General features: G+C 44.8%; 4 protein-coding genes across 6 annotated transcripts; 2 read left to right on the top strand and 2 right to left on the bottom strand.

The window, feature by feature from the left end:
- Positions 1-92: 92 nt before the first annotated feature.
- On the bottom strand, positions 93-1,886 carry rasl11b (RAS-like, family 11, member B). The gene is made up of 4 exons (XM_061297555.1): positions 1,590-1,886; positions 1,445-1,501; positions 1,188-1,264; positions 93-896 (listed from the first exon to the last, which is right to left on the bottom strand). Exons 1-4 carry the CDS (start codon positions 1,702-1,704, stop codon positions 423-425), a joined length of 723 nt encoding a protein of 240 aa, XP_061153539.1. The 5' UTR covers positions 1,705-1,886; the 3' UTR covers positions 93-422.
- Positions 780-11,407, top strand: usp46 (ubiquitin specific peptidase 46). Of its 3 annotated transcripts, XM_061297551.1 has the most exons (12): positions 780-918; positions 1,114-1,259; positions 6,406-6,475; positions 6,566-6,683; positions 8,892-8,972; positions 9,386-9,599; positions 9,668-9,909; positions 10,056-10,132; positions 10,198-10,281; positions 10,371-10,568; positions 10,651-10,729; positions 10,803-11,407. In XM_061297551.1, the coding sequence occupies exons 4-12, from the start codon at positions 6,654-6,656 to the stop codon at positions 10,902-10,904; spliced, it is 1,107 nt and encodes a 368-aa protein (XP_061153535.1). In that variant the 5' UTR covers positions 780-918; positions 1,114-1,259; positions 6,406-6,475; positions 6,566-6,653; the 3' UTR covers positions 10,905-11,407. The 3 variants fall into 3 exon arrangements, with proteins under 3 accessions (XP_061153535.1, XP_061153534.1, XP_061153537.1); XM_061297550.1 differs by lacking the exons at positions 780-918; positions 1,114-1,259; positions 6,406-6,475; positions 6,566-6,683 and adding an exon at positions 6,690-7,924; XM_061297553.1 differs by lacking the exons at positions 780-918; positions 1,114-1,259; positions 6,406-6,475; positions 6,566-6,683 and having other exon boundaries at positions 8,900-9,008.
- Positions 11,408-14,239: 2,832 nt separating this feature from the next.
- On the bottom strand, positions 14,240-18,234 carry spata18 (spermatogenesis associated 18). Its single transcript, XM_061296782.1, is given in 13 exon segments — positions 14,240-15,029; positions 15,201-15,260; positions 15,336-15,459; positions 15,519-15,694; positions 15,763-15,921; positions 16,018-16,193; positions 16,196-16,398; positions 16,517-16,600; positions 16,734-16,852; positions 16,949-17,064; positions 17,231-17,336; positions 17,854-17,960; positions 18,045-18,234. Coding segments are annotated over 12 exon segments (1,467 nt in total). The 5' UTR covers positions 17,941-17,960; positions 18,045-18,234; the 3' UTR covers positions 14,240-14,972.
- A 285-nt stretch (positions 18,235-18,519) lies between these two features.
- Positions 18,520-21,186, top strand: sgcb (sarcoglycan, beta (dystrophin-associated glycoprotein)). The gene is made up of 6 exons (XM_061296784.1): positions 18,520-18,672; positions 19,353-19,562; positions 19,689-19,874; positions 19,987-20,178; positions 20,256-20,387; positions 20,467-21,186. Exons 1-6 carry the CDS (start codon positions 18,523-18,525, stop codon positions 20,674-20,676), a joined length of 1,080 nt encoding a protein of 359 aa, XP_061152768.1. The 5' UTR covers positions 18,520-18,522; the 3' UTR covers positions 20,677-21,186.
- Positions 21,187-21,311: the final 125 nt, after the last annotated feature.

Below are 21,311 nucleotides of genomic sequence, written 5' to 3'. Positions count from 1 at the left end.
GCTCAATGAGACCTTAAATAAGAAACAACTTTAATAGTTTTATAAATGTTACCCTGGTCAACGTTTTAACAGTGTAAAGAGCAATGACAAAATGGGCTTCATCCTTTTATTGTGAAAACAAACCGTGTTAATTGTCAACAAATAAATACCACCATCACCAACAAGCAGCAAAAACAAATTTGGCTGTTGAGCCCACAGTGTTTAAAGTGCTATCAGTGAGAACTGCCACCGTGCTACACCTCTCCATCTTGTGTCCTGCCTCGTGCGTGAGCTGTGGCGGAACGGTCTGGAGGAACGTCCGTCCATCTTTTAAGAGGCAAAAGGAGAGCCTCTCACGCTCTTCACAGTTACCCTCCTCTGGATGTGATTTGAGAAGCAACTTCTCCAAGAACAGAATAAAAATTCCAAAGAGGACGAAGGTCTCATATGGACGTGACGGTACGGACTTTGGCGGAGAGCGCCTGCTTAAAGCGCCTTTTCAGGTCCAGCATGTTGGGCGACTTGGGGCGCTTTTTCTCAGCAGGTGCGGGGGGCGGTGATGATGGTAGCGCCGGCCGCTGCTTGGCCAGCTGGCAGCACAGTCTGTGGAAGGCACCGTGCACCTGATCGTAGTCCTCGCTCGCCGACACCTCGTAAAAGGCGCAGCCCAGATCAGCGGCCAGCAGGGGGCCCTCCTGGGATTCCACGCGGCGCAGGTGCAGCAGGTCCGCCTTGTTGGCCAGCAGGACCACGGGCGGCCCCCCGCCACTAATAGCGCACCGCGATACCCATTGATGCAGCTGCGGCACCAGATCGAAGCTGTGGCGGTCTGTGACGGAGTACACCAGCACCACGGCATCGGCCCACTGCAGGGAGCACGAAACGTGGTTGGGGAGAACGACGCCATTGTCGTTCATCTGGAAAAGGAAAACACGAAAGGTTAGCTTCCACCTCTCACAGGCATTAATTAATCTCTTATGTTTCTTTTTTTAAGAGAACAATTGAATCTGCCTTAACATTCTATTTCCCTGTTAGGAGTAGATATTACTTTCATTAATTTTTAAAAACATTTGCAAACAACTTTAGTTTTACAGAACAACCTGTGAGTCTTCCACTCTCATTTTTCCCTCTCAGAACATACAGCTTGAAGGTTTGGCCACCTAAATAGTGTCATCACAGAGAAGGGAAGAAAAAGGTAGAGCTGTTACCTCTGCACCAGGCGTGTCTTGAACCTGGAGGCTGACTTGCTCGCCGTCTACTTGGACCTCTCTGGAATACAGGTTACCTGCAAGCAAACACACAAAAGTTAATTATAAAATACTAAATAACAGTTTTTCGTTAAAAGATGTGACTACAATACATTAAAACAGAAATTAGATTAAAAAGAAACGCCAATTGTGTAAAATGGTCATAATACTCGAGAGTGTCCAAATGTCCGACTCAAAGTTAGTGCTCGTGAACTCACCAGAATTCCTCTCGTAGTCTCCGATGAATCGCCTCGTCAGAAACCGCACAACGAGCGCTGAAAATGAACACAAAATAGCAATTTAACATCACTGGACACGCTGGAAAATGTTGCCATTTGCATCTTTGTCGTTTCAGTTTCTTACCGGTTTTGCCCACTCCGCCTGCACCGATCACGGCTATTTTAATAGCCCGGTTAGGGAGCGAGTAGTCCGGGGTTGCGCACTCCGCGATGGTCGTCATGTTGTGGATTAAACGCATTTTTGTTTCCAGCTGTTGTTGTTCTCTCTTCGTCACTGAAGGTTCGCCGTCAAGTTTTTTGATTCTCGTAGCAAAACCGCTTATTGCAGTGAGATTCTTTTAAATACTAACGAGTCGTCGATTAGTAGGTGCAGAAATGTCTCTAAGATGACTTGACTGAGCTCCTTGGGAGAGCCGGCGTATTTTATAGGGCCGGCAGTGTGCCTCATCCTGATTGGCTGACGGTACACGTTGCGTGTGGTGTTAGCTCCGCCCACAAGTGGACCCAAAAGCCCAAGTTCTGCTCGAACAGGTGGCACCTCAGGATAGAAACGTCCCAACAAAAGACAAGCTTGACATTGGCTTTCACGAGCAAAACTGTTTTTTCAAGTATAAGGGAAAGTGGATGTTACACATTTTTGAATTTGTAATGTATTTGTTATCTTTATTGCAATTAAAACCTCAGTTGACTATACTGTTTAAAATCAAAGAATATTCTGACATGCTTGACAGCTGGCAACATGTAAACATGACTTGACATGTTTGTGTCCCACTTTCCCGGCCGGCATTTAGCCTCCTGCTGCTGGGTCGTAGTCGTCCATCTTTCACACATTCGTTCCCTGAGCCGTGTTGGCATGCCAGGCTGGCACCAATTCCGCTTTGGTATGTCATTCTGATAAGCGTGCCGATGACAGCGAGCGGCCTCCACAGGTCAAACTACCCGTGTCTTATCTTGGCATGCCATCCATCTTCAGAATACGTTTAGCTTGTGACCAGTGCTAAAAAAGTGATTTACAGAGCAATTTGTAATACGTAATTCTACCCTGATTTTCTTAAAATATATTTGATATTTAATTCACATTAAACTGGGAAACAAATGTTTTGTTTTTGCTCTGGAACTCGATGAACTCGTAATGAATTTTAAGAGTACGGAATTAAAAGGTCACTCACTGATGTGGCTGGTTCGTAAGGTGGGGGTTGGATGGGGGTATTTATCTGGATTGAGGGCAATTGTCAAGGATCGTTGGGGTATTCATTGCAAATGGAATGTGGGGATAATTAGGGGTGCTTGCAGGCAGTGAAATACATTTCTTTTTACCTTTATATCACAGAAGGATGTCCTTGTTGACACACACATGAGGAACTTCCCAAGGCATGCAAGCCCCCTCAGGCAAGCCCTGAGGTCACGATAGATTCTTATCATTCATTTGTCATTGTTTAGTTTTAGTTGAGTTTATTTGTCAGGGAAGGATTCAATTCTCAATATCCTCACATTGAGCGCATCGGGAAAAAGTCAGTGACAAGAAGTCAATACCCGATTAGCATTGGCAAGGAGCAATGAGTGAAAAGGTTGTTGGCTGCAAGCAAGGGCACACAAAGGCAAATAGCGCTTGTTGTGCTTCGCATTGAAATGCAAACCGGCCGACATGTTCCGCCATTTGCATAGTCAACAGCGGCCAGAGGAGATAAAATGAGGGGCGTGGCCCTTCTGTGTGTGTGTGTGAGTACTTTAACACAGACCTGACACACACACACACACAGGCCCTCCTCCCACCTGAGGAATTCCAGCCTTAGTCAAAGTTGTGAGTTGAGTTGAAAAATATTTCAATCCAAATTCAATCTCCATTCATGTCGCGCCGGCTGTTTACATTCCGCAAGCTGATCTCTGGCACGGCGGTGGATAATTGGGCCCCGTTGTGCACGTGCCCGGACGAACCATTATGCTGTGTGTGCTTGTGTGTGTGTGTGTGTGTGTGCGCGCATGTGTGTACGCACCCCCGCCAGATTAAAAGCATTTAGTGTTGCAGCAATAACAGATGATACTGAGAGTGCTTTCGCTGCATGTGACATGTATGTTTACGCTCTTAAGACTTTAAACCGCCTGATTATTGTTGTGTCACGTTGTTGACACGTTGGGAGGAAGAAAATGCACAATGGGTGAATGACAATTTTGCACAAGGCAACAAAAAAGGGAAAAAAATTGCAGTACCGACAAAAGGTTCAGGCCTCTACGGCAGAAGTGATTGCCCCCTTTGAAATATGGCTATGATCGGGTCAGGACATTTTCTAATGAATCGCAGGCATTGTGGGCTTTTTTTTTGTCTGTACCTGTTGAGAGACAAACTGAAAGCATATCTGACGTTGAAGTAATGCGGTTGCTGCTTTTCCTGCGATTAGTGCTTTCAGTGTTTGCGAGCCAAGACGCATGCAACACCGCGAGTATCATCATTGTTACGCATTCCATTCTTTGAGGGGTTCAAAAGAGGCAAACAGTATTTTTTTTTTTATCTGCTTAAGATCTGTGTCTAACTCGGCCGCAGGAGAAATAACAATATCATGACCCAAGATTACCACCAACAATAACCTAGAAGCAGTTTTTGTATTTAATTCCATTTGTGGGAGAGTGCCCCACCAAATCGAGCAGATGGTGAAAAAAAAATGTTGTGCCTTTATTTATATTTAATACAGTGAAACATGAAATGTATTTGATATATTTGCTGCATTTCAGATGTGTTAATGCTCTTATCCCGCCACACTTGTCAATGACGTCCATTAGCAGACCTGGCAGTGAAGAAGAAAACCGCGGCGATGGGCCACAGTGCCCGCGGCCCCCGGCGTACGTGCTAGCCCGTTGTTCCCACAGGGTACGTGCCGTACGATGTACAAACGGCGCGTGTAAATTGGCAGGGACAAAGGAAAGACTCATGCGTCAGACAACTTGAACCGACTCCTTCAAAACTGCTGCTTGTAGCACACTTGCTGTGAAACAATATTTTAATAAGTGGCTTAAATTGCCACAGTGTCATTTTCCTGCCATTTATTTGACTGTTTTTACGCACACATGGAAAGCACCTTATTCGGGGGGGGGGTTGCTGACGTACAATCCCAATCGGAACATGTATGCTTCGCTACCAAAACAGACATATTTTTTATTATCTGGTAATTATGGACCACAGATTTAAGGCCATAGAAATGTAAGTGGTTGTTTTGGCACAGATCACAACACAAAAAAACTTCAGTAGCATAAATAGAGAAAAGAGAGTAGAATCAAACTCATGTAGAAAACATCATTTCAAAAATATGTGTTTCAAAAATACTGTTTACCGGCGGTATCGGTGCTTGGTATCAGTACTCATACTGTTATCGCAGTTTTTAGGACGGACCAAATGGATCGTTGGCATTTCAATTAATTTTAATGGGGAAAATGATTTGATTCACGTCGAAATGTAGCATAATTGCGAAGTGAGGAAGGCCACGGTTGTGTAAAGGTAGCAGCGTGCTCTGGCACTACTCTGAAAGCAACATTTCGCATTACATGTTCCGCCCGCCAGGACTGAAAAAGTGGGTCGACAAGCTCCCTTCCTAAAAACGTCTGCTTTGTTGTGATGAGGCCAGGCGAGGGCATCCGTTGCCATGCGTGAGTGTCCATGAGTGTGTCATCGTTAAAAGGAAATACAGGTATCTCTTCGGCTGGAAAAACAAATTGCAGTTAGAGTGAGCGCATCTCTTCCGGGAGAAAATTGTTATTGATTATCTGATGTCTTTGTTGCTCTCTACTATCCATCTAGCAATCTACTCATTCATCCACCTATCTTTATATAAGTTTTAGAGCTTGGAAATACCAACAAACAATTGCGAAATGCGGTTGCATAAGTGTGCACACCCGCTAAAAACTGGATAAGGCTGGGTCACATTCAATGTCATGCTAAAAGGGAGTGAATGCACACCTTCCATCTTTTCCGGTGCCTCTGATTGACCCAAATATGTTCGACTGAACTTTCCTGATTTTTTGTTTTGGCTTTCCAGCAGAAGCCTGAAGATTTTTTTAACATGCTAACTGCTGGTGACTATCATCATTAGTATAACACCGCAGTTGAGAATAGTTCATTTATTTTAAGGTGCCCATTTTATTAACACCATTATGTATAAAGTAGGTCAGTGTTTTATCCATATGCATGCCTCCTTCACACGTCAATCAATTAGCAGCGAGCGTGACTCAAGTTAAAGCAATTGCATTTATGAGACAGCCGCTGAGTTGGCGACGTGACAATGCCGATGGTCTCGCTATTATGTCGTCGGAATAAGTATGTCACTTGCCGTTATGCAAACAACCTCGGTAATAAATCTTATTGTTATAATCCATATTTGTATTCATTCAGCTGTCCCAGCTGACTTTGGGCGATAGGCTACATCCACAGCTAGAACACTGTAGCTAGTTCACATTCGCACAGCCATTTTGCCGCCCATCCAAAAATAATTAGAAGCAAACAATTGAGGCTTGACCGCAGTCAAACACCTAAAATACCGTGAAGTGTTCCCTCTGCTTGCACTGGGTGTTTTTGTGATGATGAGCTCTGCATGTCCATCTGCCGTGTTGCCAGCACGCCCTGTTGCTGATCTGTTTAATGAAGCCTCTGCCTCAGACATGTCCAATTGAGACCGTTGGGAACACTGTGTACTAAAGCCAAGAGGCATGCCAGGCCTTATTTATGTGTGTGTGCGTGTGTGTATGTGTGTCTGCGTGTGTCATAATGATTCCTCATCTATCCTCTATTACAGGGGCCACCGAGAGCTACTTCCTGTAAACTGATTAGTGCCAATTTGTCTGAAATAACAAATTTGCTCAAATGACCTTTAATACTATTAGTTATGTTATTAATTAATGATATTCACTTTCATTCACTGATCATGCTGATGAAACATTTTTTGCAACACTTCCAGATCATGCAGCTTTGTGAGCGGATGGCTGTGTGTGAGTGTCCGGGCGTGTCGTGGCCTACAGCAGCTGCTCGTGAGTTTTCACGTAAATAGCCACAAAGGTTTGGGGGTTTTGAGATCATTTCAGTGACACAGCTTCATGTTTTTGCGTTGGCTTTTACAGGAAACATGCTCATGATGCATGAAAAAGTCTTCCATGTGCAGTGAAAGTGTAAACATCCTGCCTGGACACCACGCTTCGCCTACCTGGCATGAACTTGTTGTGGAAACAAAATTCCAAGGTATCCACAGACCAAAAAGGAAGATAGTGCAGATTTTATCTCCATCAGCGGAGAGGTTTCCGGGCCTATTTTGGTTTCATGGATGTCGCTGAGTGTTCATCAGCCGCAAGCAAGCACACACAGAGCGAGGGCAAAGTTAAACAAAAAAAAAAGCGGTGTGACTCAGACAAATTAATGCAGTCCATCCACACAGGGACAGAAATAGCAAAACAAGTCTGTGGAACGTCTTGTATTGAAAGGCCACCAGTTGCAATTGTTTCCTCATCAATTACAGGCTGACATAATGTAAGCAAACGAAGGTGCATACCAAACATGATGCCCTCCCCATCCTCCGCTGCCCTTTCCCTTTTGAAGTGCCTTTCATCCCAATTATTTGTTGTTTTCCTTTATTTTGGGGGCTCCACATTTAAATGCTAAGGAGATAATTGCGGACTGGTTGTTATGAAAGCACAAAGCAGGATGGTGCATTCTGAGGGTGGGAGAACCCCTACAGAGAGAATTCTATAAAAGCCACCCACCCACCCATTTGAAGCTAAATTTGAAAAATAAATTCACACAAGTCCAAGAAACCCTTTCACAAATTCACTGAAATTGTAGAATCTGCAGATCATTTATTTTAGGTGAGTTTTACCTAAACCATAGTTGTCTGCCTGGGAGTTTAGAACACAAGAAAATAGTATGAAGTGTGAAAATAACTATAATTGCACCAAAAAAAGATATTTAATTTTCAGCCTAATTTGTATTTGAAATGTGACGGTTAAAAATGTAAACAACAAAATATAAGCAAATATTGTACCCATTTCGAAAAATCACGTCGAGGCTAATGATTGGTTGCAGCTCAGCCATGTCCCCTGTGATTGGCTGTAGCTCTCTTTCAATCAAATACTTACCTCCGAACCAATCATTAGGTTTGGCGGCAGGTGGGTGGGGCTACATGACGTCCTCACGGAAGCGTTGCCCTGTTTGTTTGCTAACAACCTCCCTCTCCAAACTACGCCATTATGCTTGTTTTTCATGTCTTTTGACGATGGAGCCGCTTCGTCTCTAAGTTCCTCTCCACTCTCTCGGTGGTCTTCGCTGCCCGTATGGTGCTGCGGGTCTGCGTTGCGACGCCGCCCGGGGCTTCTTGCAGTGTGTGGCCTTGTTTGCTCCGTCAGTCATGTTTATTTCCTGAAGATGGCGGCCAGGGGGACACTGTGAACTAAATGACTGTCAGAAACATCGCCTCCATTTGTAATATGGTGAGTACGACGTGCTCGGTTGTTTGTGGTGCAAGGCGGAGTAGCTTCCGTCTTGAACCGAGCGAGGGCTTGTGGTGTGCGGTGGCCGAAAGTTGACACTCAGGGAGCTGGCAGGGCACCATTAAATATGTATAATAGCTATTGCCGTGTCGATATTACACCACAGACCGAGAGAGAGAGACGTATCAGTCATCTGTGTTTATGTCGCGTTCAGGGACTCACGCTTCCTCCGGACGGTAAACCCATCATGACGTCACTGTGATCTAATGACGTAAGATTTCTGGACCATACCATTTTCTGGGTTCTTAATTTTAGGGTGAATGATTGAAGAAATGTTGGTGGAATATTAAAATGGACAGGACTGGTACTTGATTTTCGGGGTGGAATGGAATGTCCAACTAGAGTTTAACACATAGGGATTTTTGTTGTTGGTTTTGGTGTTGATTGGGAATAAAATTCAAAACAATAGCATCAGACACTATTTTATGTATTAATTTGTCCAAATCATGAATGGTACTGTCTGTCCATTAGTTGTTGATCAGGCTGCATCTTGACTGGTAGCTCAAAGCTCTTGCAGTTGATAGAAAAGCAAACAATGAATCCCGAAACAGTGATTGACATGAAAGTGCCCTAATGCCATGACTTGTTGGATCGCTGGCACAAAGCACCATTCAACATCTTTGTTTTGACGCTCTGAACCGACCATCAGTGGCCATCAAGGGCGCCCGCCGGCTAAATTGTCGCCTGCGTGGTCTTGACAAAGCCTCGCTTTGAGCTTGGGAAGATGCCGACTCGGCGCCGAGATAAGCGCTCGGGCCCGGCAATCATCTGTAAAACACACCTAGACAATTTAGACCGGATCTGTTTTCGGCTGCCCAACAGACAGCAGTGTGGGAAAAAACTTTGAGCGGGACCTCCGCCAAGACAAAAGCTTACTCGTTTTGCTTGTTGTCTCTCTGCTTTGCAGGGCACCAATGCCTCGGCTCTGGAGAAAGACATCGGCCCCGAGCAGTTCCCCATCAATGAGCACTACTTTGGTCTGGTCAATGTAAGCATCAACACAAATATGCTGGTGCCTTAAGATGTGAGTTCAATTTGTTCCATGACCACATTTTGTAACTCAAAGCAAGAAAAAACATCAAATGATTGGAAATGCCATGAAGCAATTCCCTCAAAACAACAAACAAACAAAATATTTTTAAGCGTACTCTCCAGTATTCCAATTCATGAAACATACAGTAAGTAGCAGTGATGTAAAGAAATGAATGCTTTGTCTGTCATGATAATTCAATGGCTATTAAGCTGCTTCTGATGTGAGTGTCGTGGCCACCAGAGGGCAGTATAAGACAAGTGTTGCTGCAGTCATTCTGTTTTGTTTGACTTGTCTTGAATCAGTGACGCATGATCTGTCAGAGGTGGTGCAATTAAATATGACTTGTTCTTTGGATTCCTTCCCGGCAGTTTGGCAACACATGCTACTGCAACTCGGTGCTGCAGGCGCTCTACTTTTGCCGGCCCTTTCGCGAGAACGTGCTGGCCTACAAGGCCCAGCAGAAGAAGAAGGAGAACCTGCTCACCTGCCTGGCCGACCTCTTCCACTCCATCACCACGCAGAAGAAGAAAGTGGGCGTCATCCCACCCAAGAAGTTCATCTCGCGCCTGCGCAAGGAGAACGGTGAGAACGTCTTCGTCTACGTGCACATCTGAAAAGCATTTTGTTTTGTAATCGGGATTTTTCTGCAGACCTCTTCGACAATTATATGCAGCAGGACGCCCACGAGTTCCTCAACTACCTGCTGAACACGGTGGCTGACATCCTGCAGGAGGAGAAGAAGCAGGAGAAGCAGAACGGGCGCCTGAAGAACCACGGCCCCCCCGTCGAGGCCGAGACAACGACGACCGAGAACAAAACAGAGCCCACCTGGGTGCACGACATCTTCCAAGGCACGCTGACTAACGAGACGCGCTGCCTCAACTGCGAGACGGTGAGTGGCCACCACATTTGGATTCAGGAACTGCTGGATGAAGAAATATTGTTGGAAGACAATAAATATATTTAAAAAAAATGAGGTGCCCTGGAATCCCAAATTTGCCCACCTCGGTTTTAAGCTTCTCTCGATGTCTTTGCCAGGTGAGCAGCAAAGATGAGGATTTCCTCGACCTTTCCGTGGACGTGGAGCAGAACACGTCGATCACGCACTGCCTCAGGTAGTCTTGCTTTTAGAACTGACCCAAAGTAGGTCAGATTGACAATCCCCCCACCCACTTTGCAGGGACTTCAGCAACACGGAGACGCTGTCCAGTGAATACAAGTACTACTGTGAGATGTGCTGCAGCAAGCAGGAGGCGCAGAAACGGTCATTGAACGCACCGCTGCCAAACACTGGACTGGAGTTAAAAAAAAAGAAAAAAAAAGTTGACGCCTGCAAATGTGTGTGTATTGCAGAATGTGCGTGAAGAAACTGCCCATGATTCTGGCGCTACATCTGAAGCGCTTCAAGTACATGGAGCAGTTGCACCGCTACACCAAGCTGTCGTACCGCGTAGTCTTCCCCCTGGAGCTCCGCCTCTTCAACACATCCAGCGACGCCGTCAACCTGGACCGCATGTATGACCTGGTTGCTGTGGTGGTCCACTGCGGCAGGTGAGGTGGAGCGCCTCCGTTATCGCTCGGACGCCTTCGATTGCCTAAATGGAACGCTTGCGTGTATGTTGTGTGTGTTCAGCGGTCCGAACCGAGGGCATTACATCACCATCGTGAAGAGTCATGCCTTCTGGCTGCTGTTTGACGATGACATCGTGGAGGTGCGTAACGTTCTTTTCTCTCCCTTTGCTCTGCCGGCTACGTTTATCTCATCGGTCCAAAACCTCCCCGCAGAAAATCGACGCTCACGCCATCGAAGAGTTTTACGGACTTACCTCAGACATTTCCAAGAACTCCGAGTCGGGATATATCCTCTTCTATCAGTCCAGGGAGTGATCAGCGTCCTCCCCTTGTCTCCTCACCCCGCTCCCCTACTTTTGAACTGACTTCACCTGCATCTGAGCGCACTTTATGCAAATTTAGCCCTGCTCTTTGACTGAGAGATTGGCGTATGAAGTGACCCGTTGTCATTCCTCTCTAGTCCTATGCATTTTTTGTAAAGTGATATGTTAATTTTGTCAAGCTACCTACCAACGGGATCAGCCGGCACAGCACATTTACGACATATTCTGTAGATGGAGTCTTTCTCTTGTATTTATTGAATTTATTTATTACTATTAGCGCTAACCGCAGCACTATAGAGTTTTTTTTTTTTTTTTCTCCCCTGCATTTTTGCGGTGCTTAGCGCAGACACCCATTGTTCCAGTTTGAGCAGTCTGACGTAAGTGGGCTTCCTTACTGTCGTTTTTTTTCTTCAATTTTAAATGTGTTTTTGCTCATTTGAACACTATTTTTTTGCTAATCAATAAACATAAAATACCACTTCTGGTGGAAACTAAGGCTTTTAAATTTCTGTTGAACTCAAGTATCACACAGTGAAGAACATTTAATATTTGGTTGCAGAACCCGTACTTGAAAAAAAGTCGCATCTCGGCTTCCACTCGTTGACTCGACTTTCTTCATCCGAAAGGCTTTTCCAGGGCTGTGATTGACTCATCCACTTTTTGCACCGATGAAGTCCTTTTCTTGTGTTGTTCTGTCGCATGATTAAGTCTTTGCGTTTTCTTAGAAACTTAACATTGTTTCTTTTGATTCTTCTTGTCGTCAGACTTTGTTCTTGCATTATTGATGTAAATGTTAAGTCCATTTTACCCCCAAGAAGTTATTTTTAGCTTTTCATACATGTCACTTTTTTCCCACTCTGTGCCAAATTGATGTAGACCTTGTCATGAAAATTGCCTTTATTTTCTTAGTAAACATGTACAGTGCTATAGTATGTAAAAATGAGCAACATTATTATTTTTTTTAAGGATGTGTTAAGCGTGCAACAGAGTGCTGTTTTTCTTGCTTGGACAAGTCATGGGATTGGTGGAGAAAGCACTTTCAGTCATGGGAGGACCCCGAGGACCAGAGCTTGACACCTGTGACCTTTGACCATGATATTTCCCTAATAAAGTGGCCTGTTATTAGGCACACTTGAAAATGGCGGTGTACCTAATGGAGTGTCCGTGTGCTTCCCTCGTTAAGTGCACCTGCGTGAAAACTTTTAGCTCCTGAGAACGTGAAAATGAGCTAAATCTTTTCACGCAGGTGCGTTTAACGAGGGTAACTTGGAAAACATATTGGAACGCGGCCCTTCGAAGACTGGAGGTCGACACCCCTGGTTTCAGTGAAAAGTGCCACACCCGCCCTCACCCCCACTTTCTGATTGGCTATTTGATCTGTGACGTCACTCGGACACCTCATTAGGTACACCGCCATTTTTAGGTGTACCTAATCCAGTGCTTCTCAATTATTTTCTGTTACGCCCCCCCCTAGCAAGAAGAAAACTATTCGCGCCCCCCCTCCCCACCGTGACTATCCTAACTTGTCTTGTAAGTCGTAAAATGTTGCACTGTCGCAAACGTGACAGAAGTAACAATGAGAGCGCCACTGCCCCCTGCTGTAGTAAACGCGCAATTACACTTTATTCTAGTACTGCCAAAAAAAAAAGCCTGTTCCCCAGGGTCACACGCGCCCCCACAGGAATAGCACCGCGCCCCCCAAGGGGGGCGCGCCCCACTATTTGAGAAGCACTGGCCTAGGTGACTGATTCACAATTTGGTTTTGTCTGATATCAGAGATTAAATAAAGAAAACCAACTGGCTGATTGATTTGTTTTAATTGAGAGGAAAAAAAAACAGCAAAAGCATTTCACTAGCTGACCAGGAGATGGCGACAGCGTGGCATCTGAAGACCATGGATTGTTTGTTCTGCTATAGCCTAGGTGACTGATTCACAATTTGGTTTTGTCTGATATCAGATATTAAATATAGAAAACCAACTGGCTGATTGATTTGTTTTAATTGAGAGGGAAAAAAAACAGCAAAAGCATTTCACTAGCTGACCAGGAGATGGCGACAGCGTGGCATCTGAAGACCATGGATTGTTTGTTCTGCTATAGCCTAGGTGACTGATTCACAATTTGGTTTTGTCTGATATCAGATATTAAATAAAGAAAGCCAACTGGCTGATTGATTTGTTTTAATTGAGAGGGAAAAAAAACAGCAAAAGCATTTCACTAGCTGACCAGGAGATGGCGACAGCGTGGCATCTGAAGACCATGGATTGTTTGTTCTGCTATAGCCTAGGTGACTGATTCACAATTTGGTTTTGTCTGATAATAGATATTAAATAAAGAAAACCAACTGGCTAATTGATTTGTTTTAATTGAGAGAAAAAAAAACATCAGCAAAAGCATTTCACTAACTGACCAGGAGATGGCGACAGCGCGGCATCTGAAGACCATGGATCGTTCTGCTATGCCGGTTTAAAAAAAAAAAAAAACGTAATTAGCTAGGGGTCAAAGGTCAAAGTTTACGGTTCAAAGTTCACCCAGGGGTCAAAGGTCGGTTCAAAGTTCACGGGGTCATGTGCACATTTTCGATTTTTAACTAGAGTTGAAAGTTCAGGTTTCAAAGGTCACCCAGGGGTCACCACGGGGTCACCACGGGGTCACCGCGGGGTCACCGCGGGTTCAAAGGGGTCACCGCGGGTTCAAAGTTCAGGGTTCACTTTTTTTTATTTTATTTTTTTTTTTTTAGGTTAACCTTTATTTAACCCAGTGCTTCTCAATTATTTTCTGTTACGCCCCCCCCTAGCAAGAAGAAAACTATTCGCGCCCCCCCTCCCCACCGTGACTATCCTAACTTGTCTTGTAAGTCGTAAAATGTTGCACTGTCGCAAACGTGACAGAAGTAACAATGAGAGCGCCACTGCCCCCTGCTGTAGTAAACGCGCAATTACACTTTATTCTAGTACTGCCAAAAAAGCGCGCCCCATTATTTGAGAAGCACTGACCTAATCACAGGCCACTTCATTAGGGAAAAATCATGGCCAAAGCTTAACTGAAAGTGAAAAGTGCCACACCCGCCCTCACCCCCACTTTCTGATTGGCTGTTTGATCTGTGACGTCACACGGACACCCCATTAGGTACACCGCCATTTTTAGGTGTACCTAATCACAGGCCACTTCATTAGGGAAAAATCATGGCCAAAGCTGTCAGGTCTTTATGTTTTAATTGGCAAATATAAAAACAAGGAATAAAGCACCTGACAAGTTTTAACATAAATGTTTCTTAAAATAATGAATCTTTATTTCGAACATGATTTAAATAATAAAAACAATAAAAAACAAACAATATACATCACTGTTCGAAAACGTAATAATAATAATACATAAATATTATTATAATATAATAACAAAAGTAAATTTAAAACCAGCAATCTAATGTGAAATTGCAGTAGATATATTGGATAACAATATTTATGCGTATATATGCATACACGTTAAGAACTACTATAAGTGTTATAAAATAGAAATTACCCAAAGAGAAGCATAATCTCCCCGTTGTTACAATAAAGTTAGCCGTTCGCTTGGAGAAAACGTGCATAAAAGAAGTGGTGTTTCAGTGAGTGGGTCTTTCTTTCCTTGGCAAATCGTAAATCTACATTCTGGCTTACATAGTTCACGCCAGGCGGGAGACGCAACACGTTCACGGACTGATCCGTTGATGCACGGGAAGGAACGCAGTTGACCCATTGACTCGTTTGCGAACGGGAAAGTCAGGATTCGTTCCCTCACTGATCCGTTCTCGCAATGAACTGGAAATGCAAATCACTGACTCGTTCACTCACAGCTCCGTTCCGTTGGTGAACGGGAAATACAATTCACAACTCCTTCGTGAACGGGAAGTGACATCATTTTCTTCTTCGTTTTGTTTCACGGCGAGGTGGAACCAGCTTTAATGCGCGTTACCAACATCTACTGGTTGAAGTCATATGAAACAAATCGTTTTGAACGAATCGTTCACTCACGAGCCAACACTAACGCAAACTGTGGCCTGTCATGGATCCAATAAGAGTTCAGAGGCAGCTGGCGGAGAGAGCGTCCGGAGACAATCTTTTCTTGTCGTTAAACGTCTGAAACAATTAAGAGCAAAAGAAGTATTCATTTAACAAGCAATAATGGATTCATTGTTGCAGAGTTTTTTCAAAGCGATTCCAACCAGCTCCAAGAAAAGCTGATGTTATTTTCAGGGAACAAATTTAAATTCTGAGATGTAAGCGCTAGCATCACAGTCGCTAACTTACAAGATTGCGAGTTGGACTGAGAGAGCGTGAGCGCACGAAGCTCAGCGGGCTTCTGCTCCACTGTAAACAAACATGATGACAAGTAACGCGTCAGAACTCAGAACTTCTCCACTTGCACCAATGGTGTGTCAGTACCACAGTTCCTTTCTTGGTCACGGCTTCGCCCTTGGCACGCACGGTTCCGCATTGCATCAGAGCGGGCCACACGTGGTAGGAGACCAGCTGGGCCGAGAGGTCCGAGTCGAGGCTGCGCCGGTACCTGTTCAACAAGTAGGACTAAATTTGTGGATTTCGGAATGATTTTTTTTTGTGCCATACTTGCTGCTAATGAAAAGTTCTCCATCACTGGCAAAGGCCAAGTCAATGGGCGGGTCCAACGTCTGCATGGTGAAGGCCAGCTTGCAGGTCTCCCTAATTAAGGGGCGCGCCACGGAGAAGTTGATTTTTGGAATGGAAGCGATGCGAGGGTTGAGGTTCATAGCGCTGAGTACTTCCTGTTGCAAGGTAAATACACAAGTCACAAGGGCGCTCGAGTTAAAGTTGCCTTTCTGTTCCTTCTTACGTCCACACTATTCTCCACGTCATAGAGGTCCTGGTTTCGAACAATGTAGTCCAACACGGTATCTTCCAGGCTTTCAGGCCCGAAGTGACACGATGAGAGTGTCTTGCGAGCGCGCAGCCTGAAGAGACGGTGAGCCAGTTTGGCTGCCTTGAAGGACTCCTAAGATGACGCAAATGAAAGGCACGAAAAAGATGAGAATGTCTTTTGGGCCAGGAGCATCCAATGAAACGAGGCCCGACTTCTTCTGACTCTTACCACCATGGCAATGAAGATGATCCTCTGGACCGTTTCCAAGTCGCTCAAGTAGCCCTGAAGCTGCAGCTGTGCCTCCTTACGCTCCACATTGTACAGGTCGCTGAAGCGCGAGACCACGCGCAGGAGACGTGACGAGCTGGTGAGCTGCGAGCATGCCATCGTCTCGGATCTCACCGAATTGCTTCTGGCCAGCCTGGGAAAGGCGATTTAAGGCACGAAAGCTTGTGGGATGCGGACCGTATGCATGTCGCAGTGTGATCAGACCTCTGTGAGCTCAGATATGATATTTCATTCCTCCACTTGGACATCTGACGCTCGTAATCGTGACAAGAATCCAACTTCTTCTTGTAGAGGTCATTTTGTAAGTATACTGCTCTCAAGCTACAAAAAAACAACAACAACACACATCTCTTTCTTGGTTGAAAACAATACACCGGGAACAAATGAATTTTTATCGACCATGATAAAATGCATGCGTGCGTGCATGTATTTCAGTTACTTCTTTTTCAGTTGCTGTAGTTCATCCTCAGTGGTGGCTGTTTTGCTTTTTGTCTGGTTCAGATCCGTGTGACCATCGTCCAGCCTGAAAAAGACAAACACATCCTTAGTTAGGGTGTGGTGCGTGGTGGGTGAGCAAGAGGTAGACCCTGGATTGGTTAGCAGAGGAGAAGTTTCTTGATAGTTTTTACTTTATTTTCCTTCTTCGTCAGACTCACCCAGCCTGGAGCGATTCCAACTGCAGCCGAGTGGAGCACAGCTGAGGCTCCAGCCACTGTGTGTCGCTCATCTTGCCGCTAGAGAGCTCTGTAAGCTTACGCTCCTCTTCTGTCAAATCCTGGTAAGCACACAAAATTCAAGCCATTCAGCACCAACTGTGATGAGGCGGCTTAAGCAAAGGTCATCGTTACAGCGCTTCGAAGGGTGATGTCACCTGCAAGACACTGAAACCGGCGTCTTTGTGGACAGGGGGCCGCGATGGCAAGAAACAAGAGCCCAGCCATGGAAGCAGACGTGTTTTTAGCGTGGCCACCCCGTCTGTGTGTTGACCTGAGGAGGAATGGATGTTACACACAAAGCTAATACACAATGTAATTGTCACATCAACGGTGATTGTATTAAAATGCTTTGTCTCATTTTTTATGTCAAAGAAACTTAGCATTTGGACAGGAGTGTGTAGACCTTTTACATTCACAATAGCTTATGTAGTGGTTACCATCAGCAGCTACAGAGTTAAGGATGGCAAAAAGCTGCCCTTGGATTTTGGCAGTTAATTCCATCATCTCACAGCACCGATTCATATTCTCATCACAGGAAATCACCTTGGGAAGCACAAAAATCACAGCCATGAATGACCCTAGTAGGGATAAGCCACAGAAAATAGATGGAGTACCTTGAAACTGAAGTAAGTTTTTAATCAAACCCACTCGAATAATCTAATACATAAATTAATTAATTTGGCTCACTGTTTAGAAAAGGCAGAGGTACATAACATAAAGCGGCAAATTTAACGCATAAGGATATAAGACAAAACCTAAGGGCAAATCGCATCACTTCCGGCTTTACGTGAACAAAACCGGAAGTAGCCGATGGTGAACACTCCAAAATCGAGTTGAAGCTCTTTGGAATACACCGATCGGAAGCCATGACAACTCGTTTTCATAGCAACAAAACTCAAAATTGTAAATGTTTGGTACTAAATAAATAAGTGCATTTTGTGGATTAAGTAAGGAATATGGCTGTGACGCAAATGTTGTCATTTGAAGTCATACCATGCCGCCATGACGTTTGCAGCATTAAGAGTAAACTTTAAATGCATTAAAAAAAAAAAAAACTTACATTATACTCTCTTTGCCATCTTTCCAACTTGTCTTGTAAAACGTTGAAGCAGGACTGACTGACCAGCGCGTTTAAAGCATCTGCCATGTCTGCGCTCCTCGTGGGTGCTGGAATAACAAAACAAACGAAAACTCTCGGATATCGGGAGTGAAAATAATGGAGGAAGAAAATTAAGAGTTGTCCCCGCTTACAGGTGAGTCGACGTCACGTCATCTTCAGTCGGGCTTTGTTTCACAGCAGCCGGAGTTCTCACACGGAGGATGTGGCCGGTGATGCCCTTTAATAAAGTTTTAATCCATTGATTAAACGTTCCCCAGTGTTCTCTCAAAAATGGACACAAAAATGCGTCAAGGTGCGAGTAAATGTGAATCCACCAGAGGGCGATGTTGGATAATTTACACAATTGGGTTCACTTTTTGAGAAACTAAAGAAGTTGCTTCGTGCGACTGTTAAAATAGATTAAAAATACATTCTGAAAATGTTACACTTAAGTTTAATTGTTTTAAAACTGTAGCAGTCATGGAAAATATGAACGTATATGTGGTTTATTTTGGGTATCCTCACGCCAATGGCTTGTGGCGTCGGAACGTACCATCTTACGGAAATGAAAGTTCAATATATTTTTAAACGGAGTCAAGACGATACATATTACAGAAATCTGTACTTTAGATGAAAGCAATACAACATTTAATTAAGTTACCCTCGGGCAAAAACACGATTGGTTTTGACAAAAATAACAGTAGGGTGGTGGAAAGTGGTACGTTCCTTTACCACACTCCAGAAGCTGAGAAAGGGAGGGTAAACATGGCTTCCGAGCAGGTCCGTTAAATTCTCTATTTATTCTTATGATCTCCTTTTTCTGACGCGATTTCGAGTGTTTTAAGGGGGGGGGGGGTTGGGGGGCAGTTGCACCCGTGTGTCCCCAGTGCGCCCAAACCGCTTCTTTTCAAGCCAAGGACGCTGTCATCGCAGTGTGATTAACACTGATCTACCGTGTCGTAATTGTCTAATAAAGGCTGTGTTGCATGTCAAATGAGTCGAAATATGACATTTACCTTACCGGCTTGCGTGACGACAAACTTACGATATAGGAGCGCGGGTTATTACATCTGTTGTGATGCTAAATTGGGGACGGTGTATTTATAGTGATGGCCCCACTCACAGCCAGGCTGTCTGAGACACATTCCAGCTCACACAATGTAACGAGAATCAGGGCTGTTGCATTGACGAAAGCATGTAAATGAACCTCGTTTAAAGGAGCCATTGTAAATCCAGAGAGTTCACATTTGTCCAAAGAAGGAATGCCCACAGAGCAGTGGCGGTCCTAGCTTTTCTTTTTTCCAAATGGTGTACATTTGAAATCATGTAGTTTTCATTTTTTGTTAGCATGTAGTTTGGCTGCAAAATCGAATATCTAATATGAATGTTGAAAGACTATGAAGCTGTTAGGTTGTATGACATGGTCTCTCACATTCACAACATTGGTGATTTTCCTCCAGGAGAGCGCCAATGGGCCGGTGAAGAAGTCCATGCGAGAGAAGGCAATCGAGAGACGTGGTGCCAACAAGGAACACAACAGCAATTTCAAGGCGGGCTACGTACCCATCGAGGAGGAGCGTCTGCACAAGACGGGTCTTCGCGGGCGCAAGGGCAACATGGCCGTGTGTGTCATCGTGCTTCTTTTTCTCCTCGCTTTGATTAACCTTATTGTGAGTAAGAGAGTGACAACAAAAACATGGAAAATGTGTTATATGGTTTATATTTTTTTTAAATACACTATGATATCAATGTATTGTACAAACACTAATGTGGTAACTACAATGACTGTCTTTCAGATCACTCTGATCATATGGACGGTGATTCGCATCGGTCCGAACGGATGCGACAGCATGGAGTTTCACGAATCGGGTCTGCTGCGCTTCAAGCAGAAGGCAGACATGGGCGTTGTTCATCCGCTGCACAAAAGCACTGTGGGGGGCCGTAAGGACCAAGACCTACTCATCGTCGGCAACAACAACCCGGTAAGAGGACGTGAAAACCTTCACCACAAGCACAAATCAGTCGTTCACGTAGGCTCCCTCTAGTGGACAAAATAGGGGCAGTTGAAAACATGAACGTTGATACTTGTTGCAGGTAGTGTTCCAGCAGGGCACCTCCAAGCTGAGCGTGGAAAAAGACAAGACATCGGTAGTCAGCGACACCGGGATATCCTTCACTGACCCCCGCACCCAGACCACTTTCTTCAGCACCGACTATGACAACCACGAGTTCCACCTCCCCAAAGGCGTCAAGGTGCTCAGTGTCAAGAAGGCCTCCACAGAAAGGGTGATTGTCTCCCTTCTCCCATCTTTTAGTTCTCAGTACATGTACAGTTGTTTCAACCGGTACTTCTGGTTCCTCAGATCACCAGCAATGCCGCGTCAGACTTGAACATCCGCGGGGACAGCAAGGCCATCATTCGCGGCAACGAAGGTGTCAACATCATGGGCCGCACCGTCGAGTTCAGAATGGGCGGCGACATTGAGCTCAGAGCCGTAAGTATACGTACATGCAGTCACGTCATACCAAAATGCAGTGCCTTCTGACCTTTTTCGTCCTTTTGGGTGCTTGCAGGAGAACAGCATCGTGCTGAACGGCTCTGTGATGTTCAACGCCACCCGCATCCCCAATTCGGTGGGCGACGTGTACTTCGACGAAGGCGTGGAGCGCTACAAGCTGTGCATGTGCGCCGACGGGACGCTGTTCCGTGTGCTGGTCAAATATCCCAACATGGGCTGCCAGACTTCAGACAACCCATGCCGAAACACACACCAAGGACTGTAACCCCAGCATCTGCCTCCCTATTACCAAAAAAACAACTGCATTCATGGATTACATGATCGCAGTCGTTTGGAAAATGCAGTATTTTGTTTGACCATCCGGTATTATTTTTATTATTTATATCCTGGAGGGTTGCACAGGGATTTATTTGGCAGCTGTGTGTGTGTGTGATGTTAACTGACCACAAAGTGATTAGTAGGTTTTATGCACTGCAGTTCATGCTCAAAGCTCTCAAGCGGTCAATCGTTAGATTGGCTTCATGAGAAGTTTCTATGGAATACATAGAATGGATACTTGCCATACATCTTGCACAATCTAATGAGAGCCGCTTCATACGGACAAAATGTTGAACACGGGTACGACGCGGTTAATCGATAATGTTCAATTTATGTTCAATGTGAGTATTATTTGGATTTTTTACGATCAAAATGAGGATCGGTTAGAAGATCTGTAACATTTGCTTGAAAACATTACGGCGTGTTTGTTTGAATAAAAACCTGGAGTGTCAGCGTGCTGCTGCCTCTTATCGTTTGTTTTGGTTAAAGGTCTCAGGGCGTGTGTGTTTGAAAATGACGGCCTTTTATGATGGAATAGAATGTGCGGGCTCGGCCGTCAGGAACACACTTATCTCGGCATGA

Source organism: Syngnathus typhle, linkage group LG14 (genome assembly GCF_033458585.1).
Source record: "Syngnathus typhle isolate RoL2023-S1 ecotype Sweden linkage group LG14, RoL_Styp_1.0, whole genome shotgun sequence".
Lineage (NCBI taxonomy): Eukaryota > Metazoa > Chordata > Actinopteri > Syngnathiformes > Syngnathidae > Syngnathus > Syngnathus typhle.
Note: the sequence above shows the minus strand (reverse complement) of the source record. Positions and strands in the feature narration are given on the sequence as shown.

Bases quoted from the DNA above. Each gene is read 5' to 3' on its own strand.
- rasl11b (XM_061297555.1), bottom strand. From the start codon at position 1,704: ATGCGTTTAATCCACAACATGACGACCATCGCGGAGTGCGCAACCCCG. The intron at 1,265-1,444 runs GTGAGTTCACGA...GTTTGCTTGCAG, and splicing joins AGACTACGAGAGGAATTCTG to GTAACCTGTATTCCAGAGAG. The intron at 897-1,187 runs GTAACAGCTCTA...TTCCTTTTCCAG, and splicing joins AAGACACGCCTGGTGCAGAG to ATGAACGACAATGGCGTCGT.
- usp46 (XM_061297550.1), top strand. From the start codon at position 7,889: ATGACTGTCAGAAACATCGCCTCCATTTGTAATATG. The intron at 7,925-8,891 runs GTGAGTACGACG...TCTGCTTTGCAG, and splicing joins TCGCCTCCATTTGTAATATG to GGCACCAATGCCTCGGCTCT. The intron at 10,730-10,802 runs GTGCGTAACGTT...ACCTCCCCGCAG, and splicing joins TTGACGATGACATCGTGGAG to AAAATCGACGCTCACGCCAT.
- sgcb (XM_061296784.1), top strand. From the start codon at position 18,523: ATGAAAGCAATACAACATTTAATTAAGTTACCCTCGGGCAAAAACACG. The intron at 18,673-19,352 runs GTCCGTTAAATT...ATTTTCCTCCAG, and splicing joins TAAACATGGCTTCCGAGCAG to GAGAGCGCCAATGGGCCGGT. The intron at 19,563-19,688 runs GTGAGTAAGAGA...ACTGTCTTTCAG, and splicing joins TCGCTTTGATTAACCTTATT to ATCACTCTGATCATATGGAC.